Source organism: Leptonychotes weddellii, chromosome 4, assembly GCF_054177405.1.
Source record: "Leptonychotes weddellii isolate Sample4059 chromosome 4, ASM5417740v2, whole genome shotgun sequence".
NCBI classification, from domain to species: domain Eukaryota; kingdom Metazoa; phylum Chordata; class Mammalia; order Carnivora; family Phocidae; genus Leptonychotes; species Leptonychotes weddellii.
In genome coordinates, this window is record NC_138372.1 from 3,649,634 (window position 1) to 3,669,219 (window position 19,586).

The window sequence follows — 19,586 nt, forward strand, 5'->3', positions numbered from 1 at the left end:
GAGACAGCTAGAGAGGGAACACAAGCAGGGGGACTGGGAGAGGAAGAAGCAGGCTCCCCGCAGAGCAGGGAGCCCGATGTGGGGCTCGATCCCAGGACCCTGGGATCATGACCTGAGCCCAAGGCAGACGCTTAACGACTGAGCCACCCAGGCGCCCCTCAAATAAATAAATCTTAAAAAAAAAGACAAGCATTGTCAAAGACATGGACAAATCAGAATCCTCATACATTGCTGATGGGAATGTAAAACAGTGCAGCCACTGGAGAAAACAATCTGGCAGTTCCTCAAAATATTAAACACAGAGCTATCATACAGTCCAGCAATTTCACTCCTAGGTAGATACCCAACAGAACTGAAACCTATGTCCACACAAAAAAACGGTACATAAATGTTCACAGCAGCCAAAAATTAAAAACAACCCAAATGTCCATCAACGATGGCTGGATAAATACAATGCGGTATATTTATACAAAGGATAAAGGGATGAAGCACTGGTCCATGCCACAAGATGGATGAACCTGGAAAACATTATGCTAAGTGAAAGAAGCCAGACAAAAAAGGGCAACTATTTTATGAGTCCATTTACATGAAATGTCCAGAACACACAAATCCATAGAGACAGAAAGTAGATGAGTGATAGCTGGGGTGGAGAGGAAGAAATGGGTAATAAATGCTAATGGACATGAGGTTTCTTTTTGGAGTGATGAAAATATTCTAAAATTATCTGTGCTGATGTTTGCACAACACTGCGAATATACTAAAAATCTCCAACTTGTACACTTTAAATGGGTGAACTGTGGGGTGCCTGAGTGGCTCAGTCTGTTAAGCATCTGACTCTTGATTTTGGCTCAGGTCATGGTCTCAGGATCCTGGGATCGAGCCCTGAACTGGGCTCTGCGCTCAGCGGGGAGTCTGCTTGTCCCTCTACTCCTGCCCCTCCTCCCCCTGGTCACGCTCGCATGCGCTCTCTCTCTCAAATAAACAAATTAAATCTTTAAAAATAAATAAATAAAATAAAATAAATGAACTGTATCCTGTGTGATTATATCACAATAAAGTGTTTGTATGTACATGTATTTTTTAAGTAAAAAGATAGAAAAACATAAACCAAATATATACCTAACAAAAGTAAGATCCATCCAAATCAGCCTAAATAAACCTTAAAGCAAAAAATATCAGGAGGAATAAAAGGGTCATTATATAAGAGGCACACTTCACCAGAAAAATATAAAAAACCTAAAGCAATATGCACCTAACAACCCAGTCTCAAATGATATGAGGCACACTCTGGCCTTACAAAGAGAAAGACACCGATCCACAATCATAGTGAGAGATCCTAACATAAGTCTCTCAGACTTGACAGATCAAAGCAAACCAAAAATGAGTAAGGATATAAGAAACTTGAACAAAATAATGATCTAATATGTGTATTTAGAACCTCACACTCGGCAATTCAGAAAATAGGCATTCTTTTCAAGCACACACGACCATTTACAAAATCATATCATATTACATGATACAAAATCATACCATATTACAAACCATATCATGCCAGGAAGCAGGTTTCATTGACATCATGTAGAAACAATATCATACAGACTCATGTGCCCCAACCACGGTGCAATAGAGTTAGAATTCACTAATAAAAAGACAGCCCAATAACCCCCGAACTCTGCATCGTAGGAAAAGTTGAAATCCACTCTAGAGACCTGAGCCTTTGGCTCTCTCCTCATCCTGGGGATCCTATCGCACTAGGACAGAGCCTGCCACCCAGCCAGGGAGAGAGGGAGGGGAACACAGCCTGGCCGCCCTCCTCTGACCCAGCGATGCTGAGGCCAGAGGCTACATTGGGGGTGGTGACCGTGGGAAGCCGCACCTTTCGGCAGCTGCTCTGGGGATGGCAGGGCCTTCTCCATCTCCTCCAGCCGCTCCTTGCCATCTGAGCTCTCATGCTTGTCCTCGCCCTCCACTCTGTCCAGGGAAGTTGGCAGGGCCTGGGGAGGACAGGCTAGGTAGGGATGCTGCAGGGCCTGGGACCTCAGCAGCATGGGGGGCAGAGGACGGGCAATGGGCACCAGGAACTCTCCTGGTTCCCATCTGTGCTCCCAACCTGCTCCCCCAGACCCAGAGGCCCAAACATGGTGCCAGGAGGCCTGGATTCTAGCTGCCCAACCAAGGGCTGAGAAGGTCTCAAGATCCAACCCCCAACCCACAGCCCCCCAGGGGCCCAGACACCAGCACCTTCCATACCTGGATTTCTGGGGGTTTCTTTGGCTTCTGAACCCCCAGCTCCTTCTCATCCATGTAACCCAGCTGGGCTTCCATTTTGTCTGAAAGATCAAAGGACAGAGGTGAGATAGATGGGCTAGGGCAGGCAGGGGGTGAAGGGCAGGAAATGGGGGTGCCAGGTGGCTCCATTTGGGCCAGACACCTCCAGAAGAAGGACAGGTGAACCAGGTGAGCCAGAGACCCCAGGCTAAGCCTGCAGACACAGGCTAAGCCAGTGAGGCCAAAGCCACAGGCTGATGGGACAGGGCTGCCCAGAGCAGGGCCCCCCATCTAAAAGCAGGAGGTGAGGCGAGTGGAGGCAGGCCTAGGAGCCAGAACAGCTGGATGTGGTTCCTGCTTTCTGGCTGGCTGACAAGCCATGTGCCTTCCCTCACTGACCTTCCCTTACTCAACACACTGCCGAGTGCTGGTGACTCTCATACTCTGAGTAGCCCTGGGAGGTGGGCACTAGCCTGTCCCACATCATGGATGAGAAAACGGGGCTCACAGAGGGCCAGGAAGCAAACCCAGGCCCGTCCGCTCCCAAGGGCACACATGCCCAGAAGCAGCAGGTATGTCCTTGGAGGCAAAGGCTCCCTGGACTTCACGTGTCACCTGGGCATCGGTAGGTCAGTGCCAGGCCTGCGAGGTCCCTCTGAGGGAAGAAGATGCTTCGCCCAAATAAATGCATGGATCACCAAAAAGATACTCAGACAAATAACCCATCAAAGAAGAGCAAAGGATCTGAAAAGATATTTCGCCAAAAGAGATACACAAGTGGCCCAGAAGCACAAGAAAACCTCGGGGAGACACCATTTCACACCCGCTAGCATGGCTACAAGCAGAAAGTCAGACAACAAACGTTCGGTGAGGATGTGGGGAAACCGGAACCGTCATATGTGGCTGGGGAGAATATAAGATGACATGGCCACTGTGGAAAAATCCAGCAGTTCCTCAACACGTTACGCCCTTCGATCCAGCAACACCATTCCTAGCTACACACCCGAGAGAAATGCAGTGAAGGGACGTGCCTTCGCTTGAACATGGACGTTCACGGCCACACACCACTTGCAGCATCCCTCACATTTTCCACACCAGTCAAAAAGTAGAAACAACCCCAAATCCATCAGCTGACAAATGACTAAACAAAAATGTGGTTCATCCATACAACGGAATAGTATTCGGCCACGAAAAGGATTGAAGCAACGACCCACCCTACAACGTGACGAACCTCGAAAACACACTAGAGAACGAAGCCAGACACAGGAGGTCACATAGGATATAGTTCCATCTGCCGGAAAGGTCCAGAACAGGCAAACCCACAGACACAAAGTAGATTCGTGGCCGCCAGGGGCTGGGCGGGGAAAGGAACAGGAGTGACTGCTAATAGGTACAAGTTTTTCTCTGGGTGACAAAAACCTTCTAGCATTAGAGGTGATTCATCCCTGTGAATATACTAGTAACTCCTGAACAGTAAGATTTTTAAAGACTAAGTGTTGTGATATGTGAATAGCCGTTAAAAAGAGAAAGTCGGAGCAGAGCAACGTTTCTGCAGGCAGAAGCTTGTGGGCGGAAGGGAGGCTGTCTGTCATGGGTTGTGCGGAGGACCCGGGCTCTCCGGGGGCCTTGCCACCAACACCCCGTGACCCAGGCGCCCTCCCCCGTTCATCGGAGCCCAGACCTGGCAGGCCCAGTGGGGTCGGCAGGAGGTGGGCAGGGCTGGCGGGCACTGGCGTGTTGGGGTCCGAGGAGATGACCTCGCTTGGCTTCTTGCCCTCGGGCCCCTCGGGGATCAAGTCCGGGGTGCTGTACTTCCCGTTAACGTGCTCAAACTCCTGAACCTGGGGCGGGAGGCAGGGAAGGAGAGAGGGAGGTGGTCTCAGCTCAGACCTAAGGGCCTCAGGGCGGTCGGTGGGACTGGGGGTGTCCCAGGCTCGGGATGAATGCCACCTCCCCCCAAGGCTGGCCAAGCCAAATGCACTTCTGACCACAAACCGCTGTGCCAGGCCCCACCCCCACCCCCACCCCCTGTGTGTCCTCTGCCCTGTGACCTGCCATCCCCACCTCCAGCCTCACACCTCCCCACCCAGACAGGTCTTCAGAGAGGTCCCTCTAGCCTGACTCAGTGTCCTGAGCCAGGCACTTGCCCCCTGCCCGCTGACCCCCAGGGGGCACACGAGGGCCATGGGGGGCCACCAGGAAAGGCCCAGGCAAGGCTTACTCACCCACCTTCTTCCTAACTAGTGACATGACCCCGATGCGGGTGAGCACGTGCTGCCTCGAGAGGCCCTCACGGGGCACACCGTCCGCGAAGGTCTCTGCGCCGTCAGCGCCCGGCTCACACAGGTGCCGCATGAAGAGGGACACATAGGCTCTGGGGTGGGGGTTACTGGGGCTCAGGGAGTGGGGGGCCAGCAAGGACCCTCTGAGAAGGCTGGCAGGACCCCCAGCAAACCCCCTGGCTGGAACCATCATCCATCCCCTGCCTCCCAGCCAGGCCTGCTGGGTCAGGCCCCCAGGGAAGGACAGAGGGGGCCTCCCCTGGGAAGAGAACCTACTAGGACAGCCCTTGCCCCGGATCTGGTCTAGCAGAGGTGGCTGGTCTGTGTTTTCTACAAATGAGCCCTGCCCGGGCCTGGACCCCAGCCACCAGAAGACCAGACAACAGTGAATCCTCCAGACAAGAAGCCCAGGACGAGAGCACAAATGATGCCCATTGTGCAGTCTCGCCCAGTGGAGCCTGCCCCACTCTGCGGCGGGCAGCTACACCCTGGGCCACCACCTCAGCCCCTTTACCTAAATTCCTTCTCGCTTTTCCCTCGAAGGTCCCGCACCAGCCAGTGAGAGTTGAAGGCATCCTGGGGGGGCATGCCCCAGCGCATGATGGCGTTCAGAAAGGCCTTCCGCTGGCGGGCATTGAAGCCCAGCACCTGCGTGAGCAGGGAGTGGGGTGGGGGAGCAGAGAATTCAGGGATGGGGAGAAAGGCATATGGAGGGGAGGAGGCAGAGAGGAGCACAGAGAAGGCAGGGGCCTCCAGCTAGGGCAGGACCCAGAGGGCAGAGCCCAGACCCAGGGTCTGTCCTGGCCCCACCTCTACACAGCTGTGACCCTGGGCAAGCCCCTCGCCCTCCTGCCTCCAGCCCTGTTCCACACGCCAGAGGTGTAGCACGGGTGAGCTCTTTGCTCTGAGGAGGGGGCAGGGGAACTGGGGAAGGGGTGTGCAGGCGGGCCTCACCTCGATATTGCCACCCACACGGGCGAGAAGAGGTGGCAGGGGCTTGTCCCTGTCGCTCTTCAGCTGCCTCCTGGATTGTCGCCGTCCACCTGGGAAGTAGCCCCACCACAACACCTCACTGGAGCCCGGGGTGTCCTGACCCCCCACCCTATCCACCAACTCACCCCAGGACAGCAGGATCCCTCAGGACATCCCCCAAAGGATGGATGACTGTCCTGATGCTCCCAGGAGACCCCATGCTGACCGTCAGCCCCCTGACACAGGTCTGGGCCCCAGTCCAGGGTCACCAGCCATGAGACTCACTCTGCCCTTCTGGCCTTTCCTCAAAGTCCTCGTCCTCATCCTCGGAGCCAATGGAATATTCGGACTGGTTATCTGAGAGCTCGTCCTGCCACTCTGTGAGGGGCCACGTGGAAAGGCACAGAGTGAGCCTCCAAAACACCCAGGGCCATGCCGAGCCCCTAAACCCCAGCCCAGGAGGGAGTGACAATGAAAAGAGCCCCGGGGGAAACTTCCTGTGAGCTCGCTGAATCCCACCGGCCCTGCACTATATCCTAAGATACCGTACCGTGATCATCCCTCTTTTACAGATGGGGAAACTGAGGCTCGCCCAAGGTCAGAAGTCACCGGACCACCATCCATCTAGCTCCTCCAGACACCCAACAGCCCACACTTGCTCCAAGCCCCCTTTCTCCAGGAAGCCCCCCACACACACACTGCCCCCCCACTCCCTACTCTCCGGCGCATGCGGGCGTGCTGCGGGGGCCACGCACCCTGGTCCTCCTGGGAGGCGTCGTTGTAGTTGACCTGCTTGCGGATGCGCTTGCCCTTGCCCAGATTGCGGGCCAGGTCCTCCTGCTGCTGCTCGTAGTGGTGCCGCAGGAGCTTCTCCCAGTAGTCGGGGTCCACGTTCTCCTCCTGCTTGATGATCTCCCTCTCCACCTCCTCCTGGAGACACACGCACGGGGCCCCATGACGGCAGGACCCGCAGGCACAGGCCCCGGGGCTCCGGGGTGGGGCCAACAGGGGGCAGCACTGCCCCCGGGGCTCCTCACGCTGCCTCCACCTCACCTTAGCCTCTAGGAGCTCAAGGCTGAACCGGAAAGCCTGCCTACTCCAGGAAGCCACCTTGATCACCCCAGCCCCAGATGGTCTTCATCCTGCCCCTGTCACAGTCGTTCATTCATTCATTCGTTCGTTCGTTCATTCGTTCGTTCATTCGTTCACGCCACAAGTATTTCCTGGCCTTGTGCCAGGCATTGGGGTACAGAATTGAGTAAGCCCCACCCCTGCCCTCAGGAGGCTCCCGGTTTCCTGAATGATAATTAGCACCCAGGATCTGCGTGGAGGGCGGCGGGACTGAAGGAAGTGGAGGCGCTGATCCGGAAAGACCCAAGGGCCGACCTCAGCAGTAAAAGTTTGCTGGGTGGAGATGGGCGGGGCCGCGGCGGGGGCGGGGCCGCGGCGGGGGGCGGGCTTACCACGCCGTCCTCCTCGCGCACCACGTACTGCGCCACCTTGAAGGAGCTCAGGTACTCGTTCATATTCTGCAGCTCCGTGTCGTCCGTGGCGTCCTGGTTTCGGTCCAGCAGCTTGGAGATGGCCGCATCGTCATAGTGGATCACACTGCTGTCCTCCACGTCCTTGTTGTCGCCTGGGGCAAACAGGGTGCAGAGTGAAGGGACAGACGGGGGTGGGGTCCAACCCCATAGGGACAGACTCCCCGACCGTGGGGACCCCACAGGGACGGACTCCCGACCCTGGCCCTTCCAAGCCCCCAGCAGGGGCTGCAGCGGAGGAGCATGGTGACCAGAGAGGGGAACCTGCCCACCCGACAGTCCGCGGCTACCCAAGTGAGGGGCCGGTGGGGGCAGGCAGGAGAGCGCGACCAAACGCAGGAAGGGCCGAGCGGGGTTCCTCTCCAGGAACAGCCACCGGAAGCACAGGAGGAGCTGGGAGCTAGGCTGAGTTAGCCCCTACCTGGCGGGGTGCTGCCATGCTTCTTCTTGGCGCTGGCAGCCAGGGCTCCCCCTTTGGAGGACTGGACATCAGGGATGGGCGTGACCGGCCTCTGGCCCTGAGACATCATGCCTGTAGGACAGAGTCAGAGGGGCTGCAGGGCTGGGGGGCAGTGCCCAGCGAGGCCGCCCTGGCCAGGAGACGGAGCAGAGGAGAGAGAGGCTGTGGGCTGGCAGAGGCCCTGGGATGGGTGTGTCTGGAGTAGCCCCCACCCCCTAGCCACCCTGGACACCCACCCTCCACGTCGTCCTTGAAGAGCTCTTCTGTGCCGAACTTGAGGATGTCGTCCAGCTCCTGCTTGGTCATGGAGCCGGACTTGGAGCCGAGGCCGGGCCGTACCACCAGGTGGGTGAGCATCATCTTGCGCTTGGCCACCTGTGTGATGCGCTCCTCCACCGAGGCCCGAGTCACGAAGCGGTAGATCATCACCTTCTTGTTCTGTCCGATGCGATGGGCACGGCTGAAGGCCTGGGGGCAAGCTGCAGCTCAGTGCTCGGGGCTCAGCCAAGGGCTGGGGGGGCAGGGTCGGGCACCTCATGGGGAGAGGGGGTGTGCACACATGTTCATGGGCATGTTCTGTGTGGAACGAGCCGTGTGACCCCATGGAAATGCACACGTGTCAGGCCAGCTCCTCTCCCTTCCCGACTGTGGGTAGTCTCGTGTGGGCCTGGGTGCCCGCACAGGTGGAGCTGGGCATGGCTGCGGGTGGGCAGGGGCCAGTGTGCTGGACGTGTCGAAGCCACATGGGGCTCTGATGGCAGATCGGGGAGATGGGGTGAGTGAGCCGCGGATGGGACTGCACAGCCAGCTCGGGAGGGCAGCAAGGCCCGGAAGCTGCCCGGCGCTGCGTGCACTGGGTGTCTGCGTGATGCGACCATAGTGTTTCTATCTATGCTGGTGACCGTGTGTGGGTGCACATGTGTGCATGAGAAACGAGTGTGTGTGTGTGTGTCCATCCCTGCCCCGGGTGGGGTGACCAGGCGACAACAGTGTGTGTCTCTACTCCCACAACCCCCACCCCCCTCAGCCCGCCCATCCTTCCTCACCAGCCCCCTTTGCCCCCTCCATCTCTTCTCCCACAGGCTTCTCCCCCCACTCTGTTTCCCTTGCTTCCTCCCAAACTGGCTCCCTCTGGGTCCCAGGACTCCCTCCTCCTGCCTCCTTCCATGGCCTTGGTCCTAAGAGTGATGGGACAGACCAGGGGTTACCAGGCACACAGACTGTCGTGAGTCCTTGGACACCCTGCCTGTCCTCTCTGGGCGTTTCCTCTTTTGTATAATGAGGGAGCCGGAGGGGCGGGGCAAAGCTCCACTCACCCCCCAACCCCCGGGCCCCTCTTGGGGCTGGGATTCCATGAGACACAGTCTGAGGGGGAGGGATGGAAAGCCCACAGAACCAGGTGTGGCAAGGGGCTGTCTGAGAGGGTTGTGGTGTCAGGGCCACAGACCTGGATGTCATTGTGTGGATTCCAGTCCGAGTCGTAGATGATGACGGTGTCTGCTGTGGCCAGGTTGATGCCCAGGCCCCCCGCCCGGGTCGAGAGAAGGAAGCAGAACTGCTGCGCCCCAGGGGCTGAGGAAGAGAGGCAGGTGCCCAGTGGGGTCAGAGCGGAGAGGGAGGGGACAGGTGGACAGCAGAGAGCAGGGCGGGAGCAGATACAAGAGGGAAGGAGCTGCTGGGGACTGTGACCCCATCACGGACAACAACAGTCCCAGCTGTGTTCAGGGAAGCTGCAGGAGACCGGGGGCCCAGGGTGGGCACAGAGCAGTCCACTCGAGCCCCACTTAGCCCCCAGCTGTGCTCTGAGCCCTGACCCAACAGGAGGGAGCCAGAGTGAGAGGAAGTTGATTTTCAAAGCCCAGATGGGCAAAGAACAAACTACGAATAGCCAGCAAATACAGGCAGACCCATAATAAGGGTCGGCCCTGGAGAGCTCAGTCCTTCGTGCCCTCCCGGCTTTACCTAGTCCATGAGGCTGTCAGTGTGGCCAGGAGACACTCAGGGTCACAGCTCCAGGGCCCCAGCAACCCTGCTGGACAGTCCCCACTGTCACAGGACAGCTGGTTCTCAGACCTACCTAAGCCCTTCATACGGGACCTGGGACTGCCCTGCACACCCATAAGAGCTACAAACAGGTTCCCAGTCCTCCCAGTGCCTCGGCCACTCCCACTTCCATCTAGATCCTGGAACCCTGTACTCGTTCTATCTCCAACACCAGTGGACAACGGGCATCGCTCCTTTGGGCATCTGGGCAGTGGGGCCCCAGGTGGAGGTGTCCATCCCGCACTGCTCATAACTGCTGGTTTACCTGGTGTCAGCATCCGAAGCCCGCAGGGGTCAACCAGACCCTCAGCGCCAGCTTCATTTAGTAATAGAGGTGGTACTTTCCTCCCTATCTGCCCTTCTCTGTGTCCAGTTCTCAGTTCTGAACAGGTGTTACCTCCTGGGCCCCTCAGCACCCCAGCTGGCCCCTGGAGGTTCCATGGGATTAACTCCTTTGAGCATTTAAAACTAAGGGCGAGCTGTTAGGACCTAAGGACTGGTCTGCTTTCTTCAGCCACTTGAGGGGAAGCTAATCTGAACATCCATTTGGGGGGCCTGGCCAAGATCTTAGCCTGGGAGAAAAGGCAGACATGGGGTCCCCATCAAGAACCCCTGGGTAAGGCAGGGGTACCATTGAATCTGTCGATCGCCTCTTGTCGGAGGCCCCCAGTGATGCCACCATCAATCCGCTCATACTTGTAGCCCTCATACTCCAGGAAGTCCTCCAGAAGGTCCAGCATCTTGGTCATCTGCAGGGGACATGGTATGCCTGAGGGGCTGCCACAGGGCAAGGAACCCCATGGGGCCATGGGCAGGGACCCCATGACAGCTGGGGGAAGACAGAGCTGCCTGCTGAGTGGGGAGATAGGTGAGACCCAGGCAGACCTGCCATGGGGCTCTCTGGAGAGCAATGCAGCCTCCAACCTCGAGCCCCGGGGCCACAGCATCCCCCATGCCGGCCCCACAGCCATCTGCCTAAAACACAGCTCTAAGCATGAGCCTCCCTGCTCTCACCTCACAGAAGAAAGTTCCAGCTCCTCACCCTGGCTTTCCAGGCTGGCAGGACTATTTCTCAATGCTTCCCCCATACCACCGCAAATTACCTGGACTCTCCTCCTGGAATGCCCACCCCTTTACTGCCTAGGGAACTCAAACAGCACCTCTTCTGTGAAAACTTCCCTGATTTCACCTCTCCTTATAAGAAGAGGAAGGCAGGGGCACCTGGGTGGCTCAGTCGTTAAGCATCTGCCTTTGGCTCAGGTCATGATCCCAGGGTCCTGGGATCGAGCCCCACATTGGGCTCCCTGCTCCACGGGAAGCCTGCTCTTCCCTCTCCCACTCCCCCTGCTTGTGTTCCCTCTCTCACTGTGTCTCTCTCTGTCAAATAAATAAATAAAATCTTAAAAAAAAAAAAGAGGAAGGCAGTCCCTTCGGGGCTCCCATACCCCTGTGTACCTCCCTTCATTCTTGAGAGATAGTTCAGCTGGATATAAAACGATCTAGTCCCACAGGGTACTGGAGATTTTGCACTTGTCCCCTGCCCCCTACTGTTGCTGATGAGACCTCTGAGGACAGTCTGATCATCATTCCTCATAGGTACTGAGTCTGAAGTGCTGATTTCCCTGTGATGTGTCTGGGGACCCGTTTGCTTGGATTTATCTGTCTCACTTGGTACTCTAGAGTGCATTTGAGATCTGAGACCTCGTGTCTTTCCCCAGGTCTGCAAACTCACAGAGTCCAGCTTCATCACCGTTTTCTCTACTTCTACGGCTTGTGTCAGAGGATTACTGGAGCCTCCCAAGGGGTCCTCCAGACAATTTATCATTTCTTTTTTTTTTTTTTTAAAGATTTTTTTTATTTATTTATTTGAGACAGAGAGAATGAGAGACAGAGAGCACGAGAGGGAGGAGGGTCAGAGGGAGAAGCAGACTCCCTGCCGAGCAGGGAGCCCGATGCGGGACTCGATCCCGGGACTCCAGGATCATGACCTGAGCCGAAGGCAGTCGCTTAACCAACTGAGCCACCCAGGCGCCCCCAATTTATCATTTCTAAGCTCCATCTCTCTCTGCTGCATTCTGGGGAGATCCCTCAGGGCCAGGTCCATTCATCAGCATTGTCTTCACCAGGGTTGAGAGTTTATCCAATCTTTTGAAATGTTTTATTTCAGTTTCAGGCAGATTTTCCTATCCAATTCTCATTTCATTTCCTCCTGCTTGTACTTAACTGATTTCTTCTTGATTGATGGGTGTTAGTCCATTAATTTTGAGGATCCTAAACATGTTTGTCTGAAGTCTTTTTCAGGCTGTTCTATTTTTCTTTTCATTCAGATTCTACCTACTGCTTTGTGGGATGTCTTTTCGTCATGAGTTTTGGAGATGGGGTTTGTCGGCTCGTTTTGGATGGGAGGGCTCTGTCTCTGGAACTTTCCCTCTGTGCACATTTCTAGTTGTGCAGTTCCTTCTACTTGGTCCCTTGAGGCCTCAGCCCAGAATCCTGTCTTATGTCGGCAGGGGTTTGGGGGGATTGTGGATCCAGTCCCAGGCTCGTTCAGCTTTCCCCAAATCCCTCGGCCTCCCATGGGCCCATGATGGGATCGGGGGCTGCAGGCAGGAGCAGCTGTTCCCACTTTAGTACACAGAGGAGACACATCCTACTTTGTGGCTCTGAGCAAGGGGCCTGGCTCAGTCCCACCACACGGAAGCATTTTTACCACCAGGCCTCCACAGGAACACTGCTGTGACTTCCATCACAGAGATGCCCCCAGAACTAAATAACTATGTCTTTACCTCCATCTCCCACACTGGACTATGAGTGTCTCAAGGACAGGGACTGGCCCCGTGCCTAGCACAGAGCCTGACGGAGGACAGATGCAACCAGAGGGAGGAAGGAACGAGGACACAGACCAGCTGACCCCCAAGGCTGCACAGCATGCCTCTGACCACCCAAGAGGCAATGCTGCAAGTGCTGGAGAGGGCCTCCTGGCGCTGCCCCCATGTGGGCTCCTCCCAAGACAGCCCCGGGGCCCCTCTGTGGGAAGTCAGGCTGCAGGGGCACTGAGGGCTGTGCTCCCAGCTGGCAGGGGTGCCCTCTGCAGGGTGCGGGGTGGAGGCTGGGGGAGGCAGAGGTCGGCCAGCCACCCAGGGCCAGCTCACCTGGGAGAAGATGAGCACACGGTGCCCTTCGTCCCGCAGCTTCTTGAGCATCTTCTGCAGAAGCATGAGCTTGCCTGAAGACTTGACCAGGGAGCTGCCATCATAGGAGCCATTGGGCAAGACAGGGGCCTCCTGCAGACACAGCAGAGGTTGGGGCACTGGGGGGCTTCCCCTCTCCCCTCTGGCTTTGCACCAAAGAGGCCCACAGGGATGGGCAGAGGCCCAGTAACGGGCTGAGCACAAAGCCCGAGCCCGGCTCAGGCCAGGCTCAGCAGAGGCGGCCGGGCCTCGCATCTCACGGCCCCTCCCCAGCACAGCGTTCCCAGGCAGAGCCAGACTGGTCGGCCCGCCCTCCATCTCCCCCTGCTGGCACTCCACCAAGGCACCAGGGACATCAGCGAACAAGCGGATGACAGAGTCTTAAGCTAAGCCGGCCTTCCCAGAAGGAATTATGCCTGGTCTCTGGGGTCACTGGAGGGCGCATCTTGGCCAGGCCAGCCCCTGAACCCCAGCTGGGCAGGACGTCAGTCCAAGGGCACCTGCCGTGCCAGAGTGGCGAGAGCCATCTGGGGTGGCCTCAAGTGCAGATCACCCACAGCACGGCCCCCTGCGCCTCACTCTGCTGTCCGGGGGGAGGACGTATCCCCTGCGGAGGGTTTCGGTGAGAACCAGAATAGTAGTGTGGGTGGTGACAAGAACAGCAACACCAGGCTCTCTGCGAGGGCATACTTCACGTGCACCTCCGCATCTGGTCCTTACCCTCTCAGGCGGATGCTACTGTCCCATTTTAGTGAGGAAAAAGCTGAGGCTCAGAGAAGGATTGCTGGCTTTCCTGAGACCACAGGGCTGGAGCTGGTGTCCGACCTGGGGTCGTCTCTCACCCAGGACCGCACATCACAATCACCTGGGGCCCCACTCAGGCCTTCCTGACTCCCTTAGTGACTGAGTGCAACCAGATCAGCCTGGGGTCCCCTGCTGCGGAGGCTGGAGGGGACCTTGGGGTGCCCCACTGCCCCCCACTACTTTATGGTCATGAGGAGGGGCCAAGGGAAGGAGAGGGCCTGCCTGAGCAGCGGATGGAGGTAGGTTTTCAGAAACCTGGCATAATGGGGACCCACATCACCTCTAAGTCCTCATCCTCGGGGAGGGCTGAGGGCTGAGCACCTGCCACCACAGCCAGGGCCACCGTGGCAGCCACGCACACTCACCACGGTGGGCAAAGGGAACCTACGACAGCAGCCTCACGCCCTGACCGTGGTGGTCACGGGTACCTACTTACAGTGGCCACGGGGCGGCCACGGGGACCTACCACGGCAGCCACGGGGAAGAGGTAGGGGTGGTTGCAACACTTCTTCAGATCCATCATGATGTTGAGCAGCGACACCTGGTTCCCACCCCCCTTGGAGTTGAGTGCCTCGAAGTTCCGCGTGAGGATGAACTTGTAGTACTTCCTGCAGCAGGGCAAGGAGGAAAGGCAGGCTGGACACCAAGGCTGCCGCAGCCTCTGAGACCACACTCTGCAGGGAGGCCAGGGGCTGCCAGTCCTGCACCATTCACAGACAGACCAGGGGAGACCTGTGAGGTGAAGCCACAGGCCTGGAGTCACCCAGCAAGTTCCTGGGGACACTGCAAGGCCTCGGGCAGCCCCAAGCCTGGCCGGCTGAACAGGTCGAAGAAGGAAGTGTGTGCAAAAGGTGAGTCAAGGCGTCGGTGGGGCCAGAGAGCCTTCCCACCACCCTGGGAAGCAGTGCAGGAAGGCTAGGTCAGAACTTCTGGGAGAAGACAAGCCCAGGGGACATGAGGCACGCTGCTCTGTGGCAGGGCCCCAACGGGCAGAGCGCCCACTCACTTCTGCATCTGGCTCAGCTCCACACGAACGATCAGCTCGGTCTTGGCCGGCATGTTCTTGAATACATCAGCCTTGAGCCGCCTCAGCATGTGTGGCCCCAGCAGGTCGTGTAGCTTCTTGATCTGGTCTTCCTTGGAGATATCGGCAAACTCCTCCAGGAAGCCCTCCAGATTGCTGCAAGAAAGAACTGGGATGAGAGCCAGGAGCAGGGGACGGAAGCAAGCCAAAGCCATCTGCAGAGGGAGCCAGGACTGGGGTGGGGGGGACCAGACGGTCACAGGGCAGGCGGTTGGCTGGTGGGCCTGGGAGCCTTAGCCCTGCCCTAGGTGTCCATCTGAGCCCATGCCCCACCCCCAACCTCTCAGCACAGCTCTCTCAGCCAAATAGGATACCTTCCTCTCCTCAAAGCTGTCCTGGGCACGAGGTCTCTAGAACTCTTTACCCATATTACAGAAAAGGAAACTGAGGCTGATGGGGGCCCGAGGTTGTATGGTCCAGCCTGCCCTCCAGCCTATATCACCTGATTCCAAAGTCTGCACTGTCCACCCTGAAACCCCCATTCTGAGCTGGAAAATGGGGTAGGTGAAGACAAGGAGGCTGGGGAAGGAGACCCCAGGACTCCCACTGGCCGGGGCTCTGTGTTTGCCCCCATATCTGCCAGCACCCCCATCTTCTGCCCCCATCACGGTCACCCGTGCGGTCACTGGGGTTTCCGTGGAGAGGAAAGAACAAGCCAGGGTATGGGGGCAAGGACAGGAGTCCCAGAGGACCCCCGGGGTTCTCCTGGGGCAGAGCCGAGGAACAGTCGCCATATTCGGGGCAGCTGCTGTCCCCCGAGCACTCTGTGCATGCGGCACCACGGCCCCTCCTGCGCAGGTCACTTGAGGTGGGCTTGCTAACGCTTCCATTTTACTGATGAGGAAACCAAGTTCCAGCAAGGAGCCCCGGCACCAGCCTCGGACCCTGACACTTCTCCCCTGGCTGCCCGCCTGCCCCCACCCTGGCCGGGCCCACTGACTCACTTGAACCTCTCTGGAGTCAGGAAGTTGAGGAGATGGAACAGCTCCTCTAGGTTGTTCTGAAGGGGGGTCCCCGTCAGCAGCAGCTTGTAATCGATCTTGTAGCTGTTCAAGACCCTAAAGAACTTTGGGGGAGAGGAGGCCCGTCAGGGGGAGCGGGGCGGCTCCAGGGGCCAGCAGCCGGCACCCAGCACCACCTACCTTGGACTGGTTGTTCTTGAGCCGGTGGGCCTCGTCCACCACTAGGCAGGCCCACTCGATGGAGCCCAGAATGGCCTGGTCGATGGTGATGAGCTCGTAGGAGGTGAGCAGGACATGAAATTTGATCTGCACTTCTTTCTGGAGGGGGAGAAGAGCATCTGGGAGGGGAGCAGGTAGGGTCTCCAGAGACAAGGAGGCATGGAGGAGGGGTGGACAGGACCTCCCCCAAAGAGCCCAGGGAGGCCCTGGGACTGAGAGGAAGGGCAGAGGGGTCAGCTGAGGCCCAGAGCCCCGCACGACCATGGATGGACAGCCACGGGGAGCAAGCCCGCGCTGAGCTCTTCACGCCCCGCTCATCCTCACAGGCCGCTCCCGCTACGCCGTCCCTGTCCCCATTTACAGCGCGCGGGGTCTCAGGCTGGGTAAGATCCCCCGGGTCCCTGTGGCCAATGGATGGCAGAGTGAGGATTCGAACAGAGAAGTGGTCCTCACCCTCGGGTTTAAACGCTCTGCAGTTGCCAACTTGAAATTCGTAGTCATTATATGGTTGGGGATGGTGGAGCCCCGGCTGCCCTGCCCAGCAAACACCGACGCCTCACAACCTCGTGGGGAACAGGCCCGGGCAGAAGGGGCATTCACCCCGAGAGCAGCCCCAAGCTGAGGGACATGACATTAAATAGCCAATAAAAACCACCATCATGGAGAGAGGAGGAGCACGGAATAATGGGAAAAGCTGTTTCCTGCACTTGAACCAGGGGCCCCATATCTTTGTCCTTCACTGGGCCCCACAAAGGAGGGAGCCCGTCCTGGCCAAACCAAGCCTGGCTATCCCCGCGACCGGCGTCCCTGTGGGAAGGGACCAGAGAGGGGCAGAGGGGCATCTCTGGGTTTGCACCCAGCCCTGTCCTTTGGAGCTAGACCTCAGTCAAGTTAAATAACCTCCCGAGCCTTGGTCTCCCTTCTGGTAAAAAGGGCGCAATCCTGTCTACGTGAGGAATGCCACGAGAATCCAAACAGCACAGGCTGTTCCTCACAAAATGACACACGGAGTCCTCCCAAGATCCAACACTGCCATTCAGGGTATGACCCAAAAGGCCCCAAAGAAGCAGAAGCAGGGATTTGAACAAATGTTGGCACGTCCACATTTATGGCATTTCCACAAGAGCCAAAATGTGGAAACAACCCAAGCGTCTGTGAATAGATGAATGCATACAGATTTCAAAATGCGGTCTTTTCACACAGTGGGACGTTATTCGGCCTTAAGAAGGAAGGACATTCGGACCCCGTGTTACCACAGGGATGAGTTTGATGACGTTCTGCTCGGCGAGGGAACCGGTCACAAAAAAGGATATGCTATACCATTCCACTTGAACGAGGTACTGAGAGTATCAACATCACAGAGGGAGAGAGCTGGGTGGGTGCCAGGAGCTGGGCAGGGGGGCGGGAGTTCCTGCTTGCTGGGGACCGAGTTTTGGTTTTGCAAGATGACAAGGTTCTGGAGGCGGAGGATGGTGATGGTTGCCCGGAAAAGGTGAACGTACTTAATGCCCCTGAACTGCACACCTCAAAATGGTTACGGCAGTAGATTTTTATGTTTGTGTATTTTACCACAATTTTTTATTTTTATTGGTTTCTTAAGATTTATTTGAGAGAGAGAGAGAGCGCGCGTGCGCAGTGGGGAGGGGCAGAGGAAGAGGGAGAGAAACCCAAGCAGACACCACACTGAGCGCAGAGCCCGACGTGGGGCTTGATCTCACAGCCCTGAGATCAGACCTGAGCTGAAACCAAGAGTTGGACGCTTAACTGACTGAGCCACCCAGGCACCCCTATTTTACCACAACTTTTATCGCTTCTCGGCCTTTTGGCTAAGATCAAGTGTAAAAATAAAAGCGATGAGTCTGCAGAGTGTCCAGCACGTCACAGGGCCCCAGCGTGAGCTCAGGAGAGGTTTTCTGTGACTGTCCCTCAGGCCCATCGTCTGACCCCTCTGGGGTCACTGAGTCATCCCCTCATCCAACAAATAGTTACCCGGCATGCCCTGGGGCCACAGCTGTTCCAAGATGCTAGAGCAGGCTGGTGTAAGAACCCCCCGGGCTCCTGGGAGGCGACTGTCAGCCCCCCAGTGCCACAGCTAACGTAAGTGCTAAGATGAGTTAAGGGCCTACCATGTGCCACCACGATCCTGAGTGTTCCTCAAAGTGCAGACTGGGGATCAGAGGCATCCACATCTCCTGGGACTTTGTCACAAATGCAGAGTCTCAGGCCCCACCCCAGAGCTGCAGGATCAGAACCTGCTCTTCAACAAGACCCACAGTGACCCGTGGACACAGTCAAGACTGAGAGACCCTGCCTAGCTCAGTCAACCCTCCACAACTCTGGGGGCTGGGTCTGTTAGCTCAGTTTGCTGAGAAGAATTTGAGGCACAGAGAGGTCACACAGCTGATGTACTAGGTTAAATTGTGCACCCCCCCCCAAATCCGTGTCCACCCAGCCCCTCAGGATGTGACCCGTTTAGGAGCGATGGTCCTTGCAGGGATAATCAGTTGCGATGAGATCATCTGGATCAGGACCAGGAGCCTTTCTGGGGTACCCCCGAGGATGAGGGGCACTCACCTTCATGCGGAACACCTTCTTCCCACTCCGAATGGCGTTGTCCTCAAAAGAAAACTCATTCTCCCGGATCACGGAGCGGCTCTCCTTGTCCCCCGTGTAGGTGACCACATAGAAGTCAGGTGCCCACATCTCAAACTCACGCTCCCAGTTGATGATGGTGGACAGGGGCGCGCTGACCAGGTAGGGCCCCTTGGAGTGCCCCTGGAGACAGGCAGACAGAAGCGGTGGGGCTGCCTGCCCTCGGCCAGTGCTGGCCACCCCCTCCCGGGACCCCCGCCCTGGCCCGCGCACCTCCTTGTACAGGGAGTAGAGGAAGACGATGGTCTGCACAGTCTTGCCCAGCCCCATCTCATCAGCCAGGATGGTGTCTGTGCCCTGGGCCCAGGAGAAGCGCAGCCAGTTGAGGCCCTCCAGCTGGTATGGGTGCAGTGTGCCTCCCGTGGAGTCAATGTACCAAGGCTGCTTGTCAAACTTGACCGTGGGCTGCAGAGGGGGCAGAGGTCCAGACACACCCTGAACCCTGGGCACCGCAGCCCAGCCCCAGGGCTTGGCACACACTATTCCTTCCGCCCGCAATACTGTTCTCACTCCTCTCATCCCTGCCAACTTATTCATCCTTCAGGTCTTGGCTGGAGCACCTCTTCCTTCAGGAAGCCCTCCCTGACTCCCAGTCTGGCTTAGGTGTTCCCATGTCCTCCTGGGGCAGCCCTGTACGTTTCCAGTGGGGTCGTTTCCTGATTGTTGGATTCTCTGACTTTGAGCCCAGGTTGTGGTCATCACACTCGTCCTGTTCCCCGCTGCTGCCTCTGTGCCCCACGTGATACCTGGGACATGGTGGACACTTGGTCAACATGTTTGGTGCATGCCTGAGGTGCTTCCTCCCCTTGATCCTAAACATCACCCTCTGTGTCCTTTATAGCCTGCAGCTCAAGACTGCCTCCCCCATGAAGTCCTCCAGATGTTCCAGGCCGATTTGCCCTTCCCTGGCAATCCCCAGCTCCAGGTTGAACCCCCATGTTCTATGGGCCCGGGGGAGATGGACACTTCTTGACATGGGGCCAGAGTCCTTGTTCCAACAGCTGGCAGACACCCCAGAGAAGTTTGCTAAATGGATAAAGGTCAACCTTCCACACCCTGATGGGCTCACAGCTGGGGGTGGGGCCAGCTGGGGGATATATTTTGTATG

General features: G+C 57.3%; 1 protein-coding gene across 2 annotated transcripts in view; it reads right to left on the reverse strand.

The window, feature by feature from the left end:
* CHD5 (chromodomain helicase DNA binding protein 5) overlaps nucleotides 1-19,586 on the reverse strand; it is a 59,517-nt gene that overhangs the window by 12,789 nt on the left and 27,142 nt on the right. For both annotated transcript variants that reach the window (XM_081817361.1, XM_081817360.1), the window contains exons 14-33: nucleotides 18,692-18,883; nucleotides 18,401-18,601; nucleotides 15,788-15,925; nucleotides 15,590-15,711; nucleotides 14,568-14,741; nucleotides 14,028-14,169; nucleotides 12,719-12,850; nucleotides 10,198-10,315; nucleotides 8,971-9,095; nucleotides 7,760-7,991; nucleotides 7,485-7,595; nucleotides 6,986-7,158; nucleotides 6,278-6,452; nucleotides 5,808-5,900; nucleotides 5,505-5,593; nucleotides 5,065-5,198; nucleotides 4,498-4,642; nucleotides 3,950-4,109; nucleotides 2,251-2,330; nucleotides 1,877-1,994 (exon numbers count right to left, since the gene is read on the reverse strand). In XM_081817361.1, coding sequence (XP_081673487.1) covers nucleotides 1,877-1,994; nucleotides 2,251-2,330; nucleotides 3,950-4,109; nucleotides 4,498-4,642; nucleotides 5,065-5,198; nucleotides 5,505-5,593; nucleotides 5,808-5,900; nucleotides 6,278-6,452; nucleotides 6,986-7,158; nucleotides 7,485-7,595; nucleotides 7,760-7,991; nucleotides 8,971-9,095; nucleotides 10,198-10,315; nucleotides 12,719-12,850; nucleotides 14,028-14,169; nucleotides 14,568-14,741; nucleotides 15,590-15,711; nucleotides 15,788-15,925; nucleotides 18,401-18,601; nucleotides 18,692-18,883 — 2,854 coding nt within the window. The remainder of the gene's footprint in view (nucleotides 1-1,876; nucleotides 1,995-2,250; nucleotides 2,331-3,949; nucleotides 4,110-4,497; nucleotides 4,643-5,064; nucleotides 5,199-5,504; nucleotides 5,594-5,807; nucleotides 5,901-6,277; nucleotides 6,453-6,985; nucleotides 7,159-7,484; nucleotides 7,596-7,759; nucleotides 7,992-8,970; nucleotides 9,096-10,197; nucleotides 10,316-12,718; nucleotides 12,851-14,027; nucleotides 14,170-14,567; nucleotides 14,742-15,589; nucleotides 15,712-15,787; nucleotides 15,926-18,400; nucleotides 18,602-18,691; nucleotides 18,884-19,586) is intronic.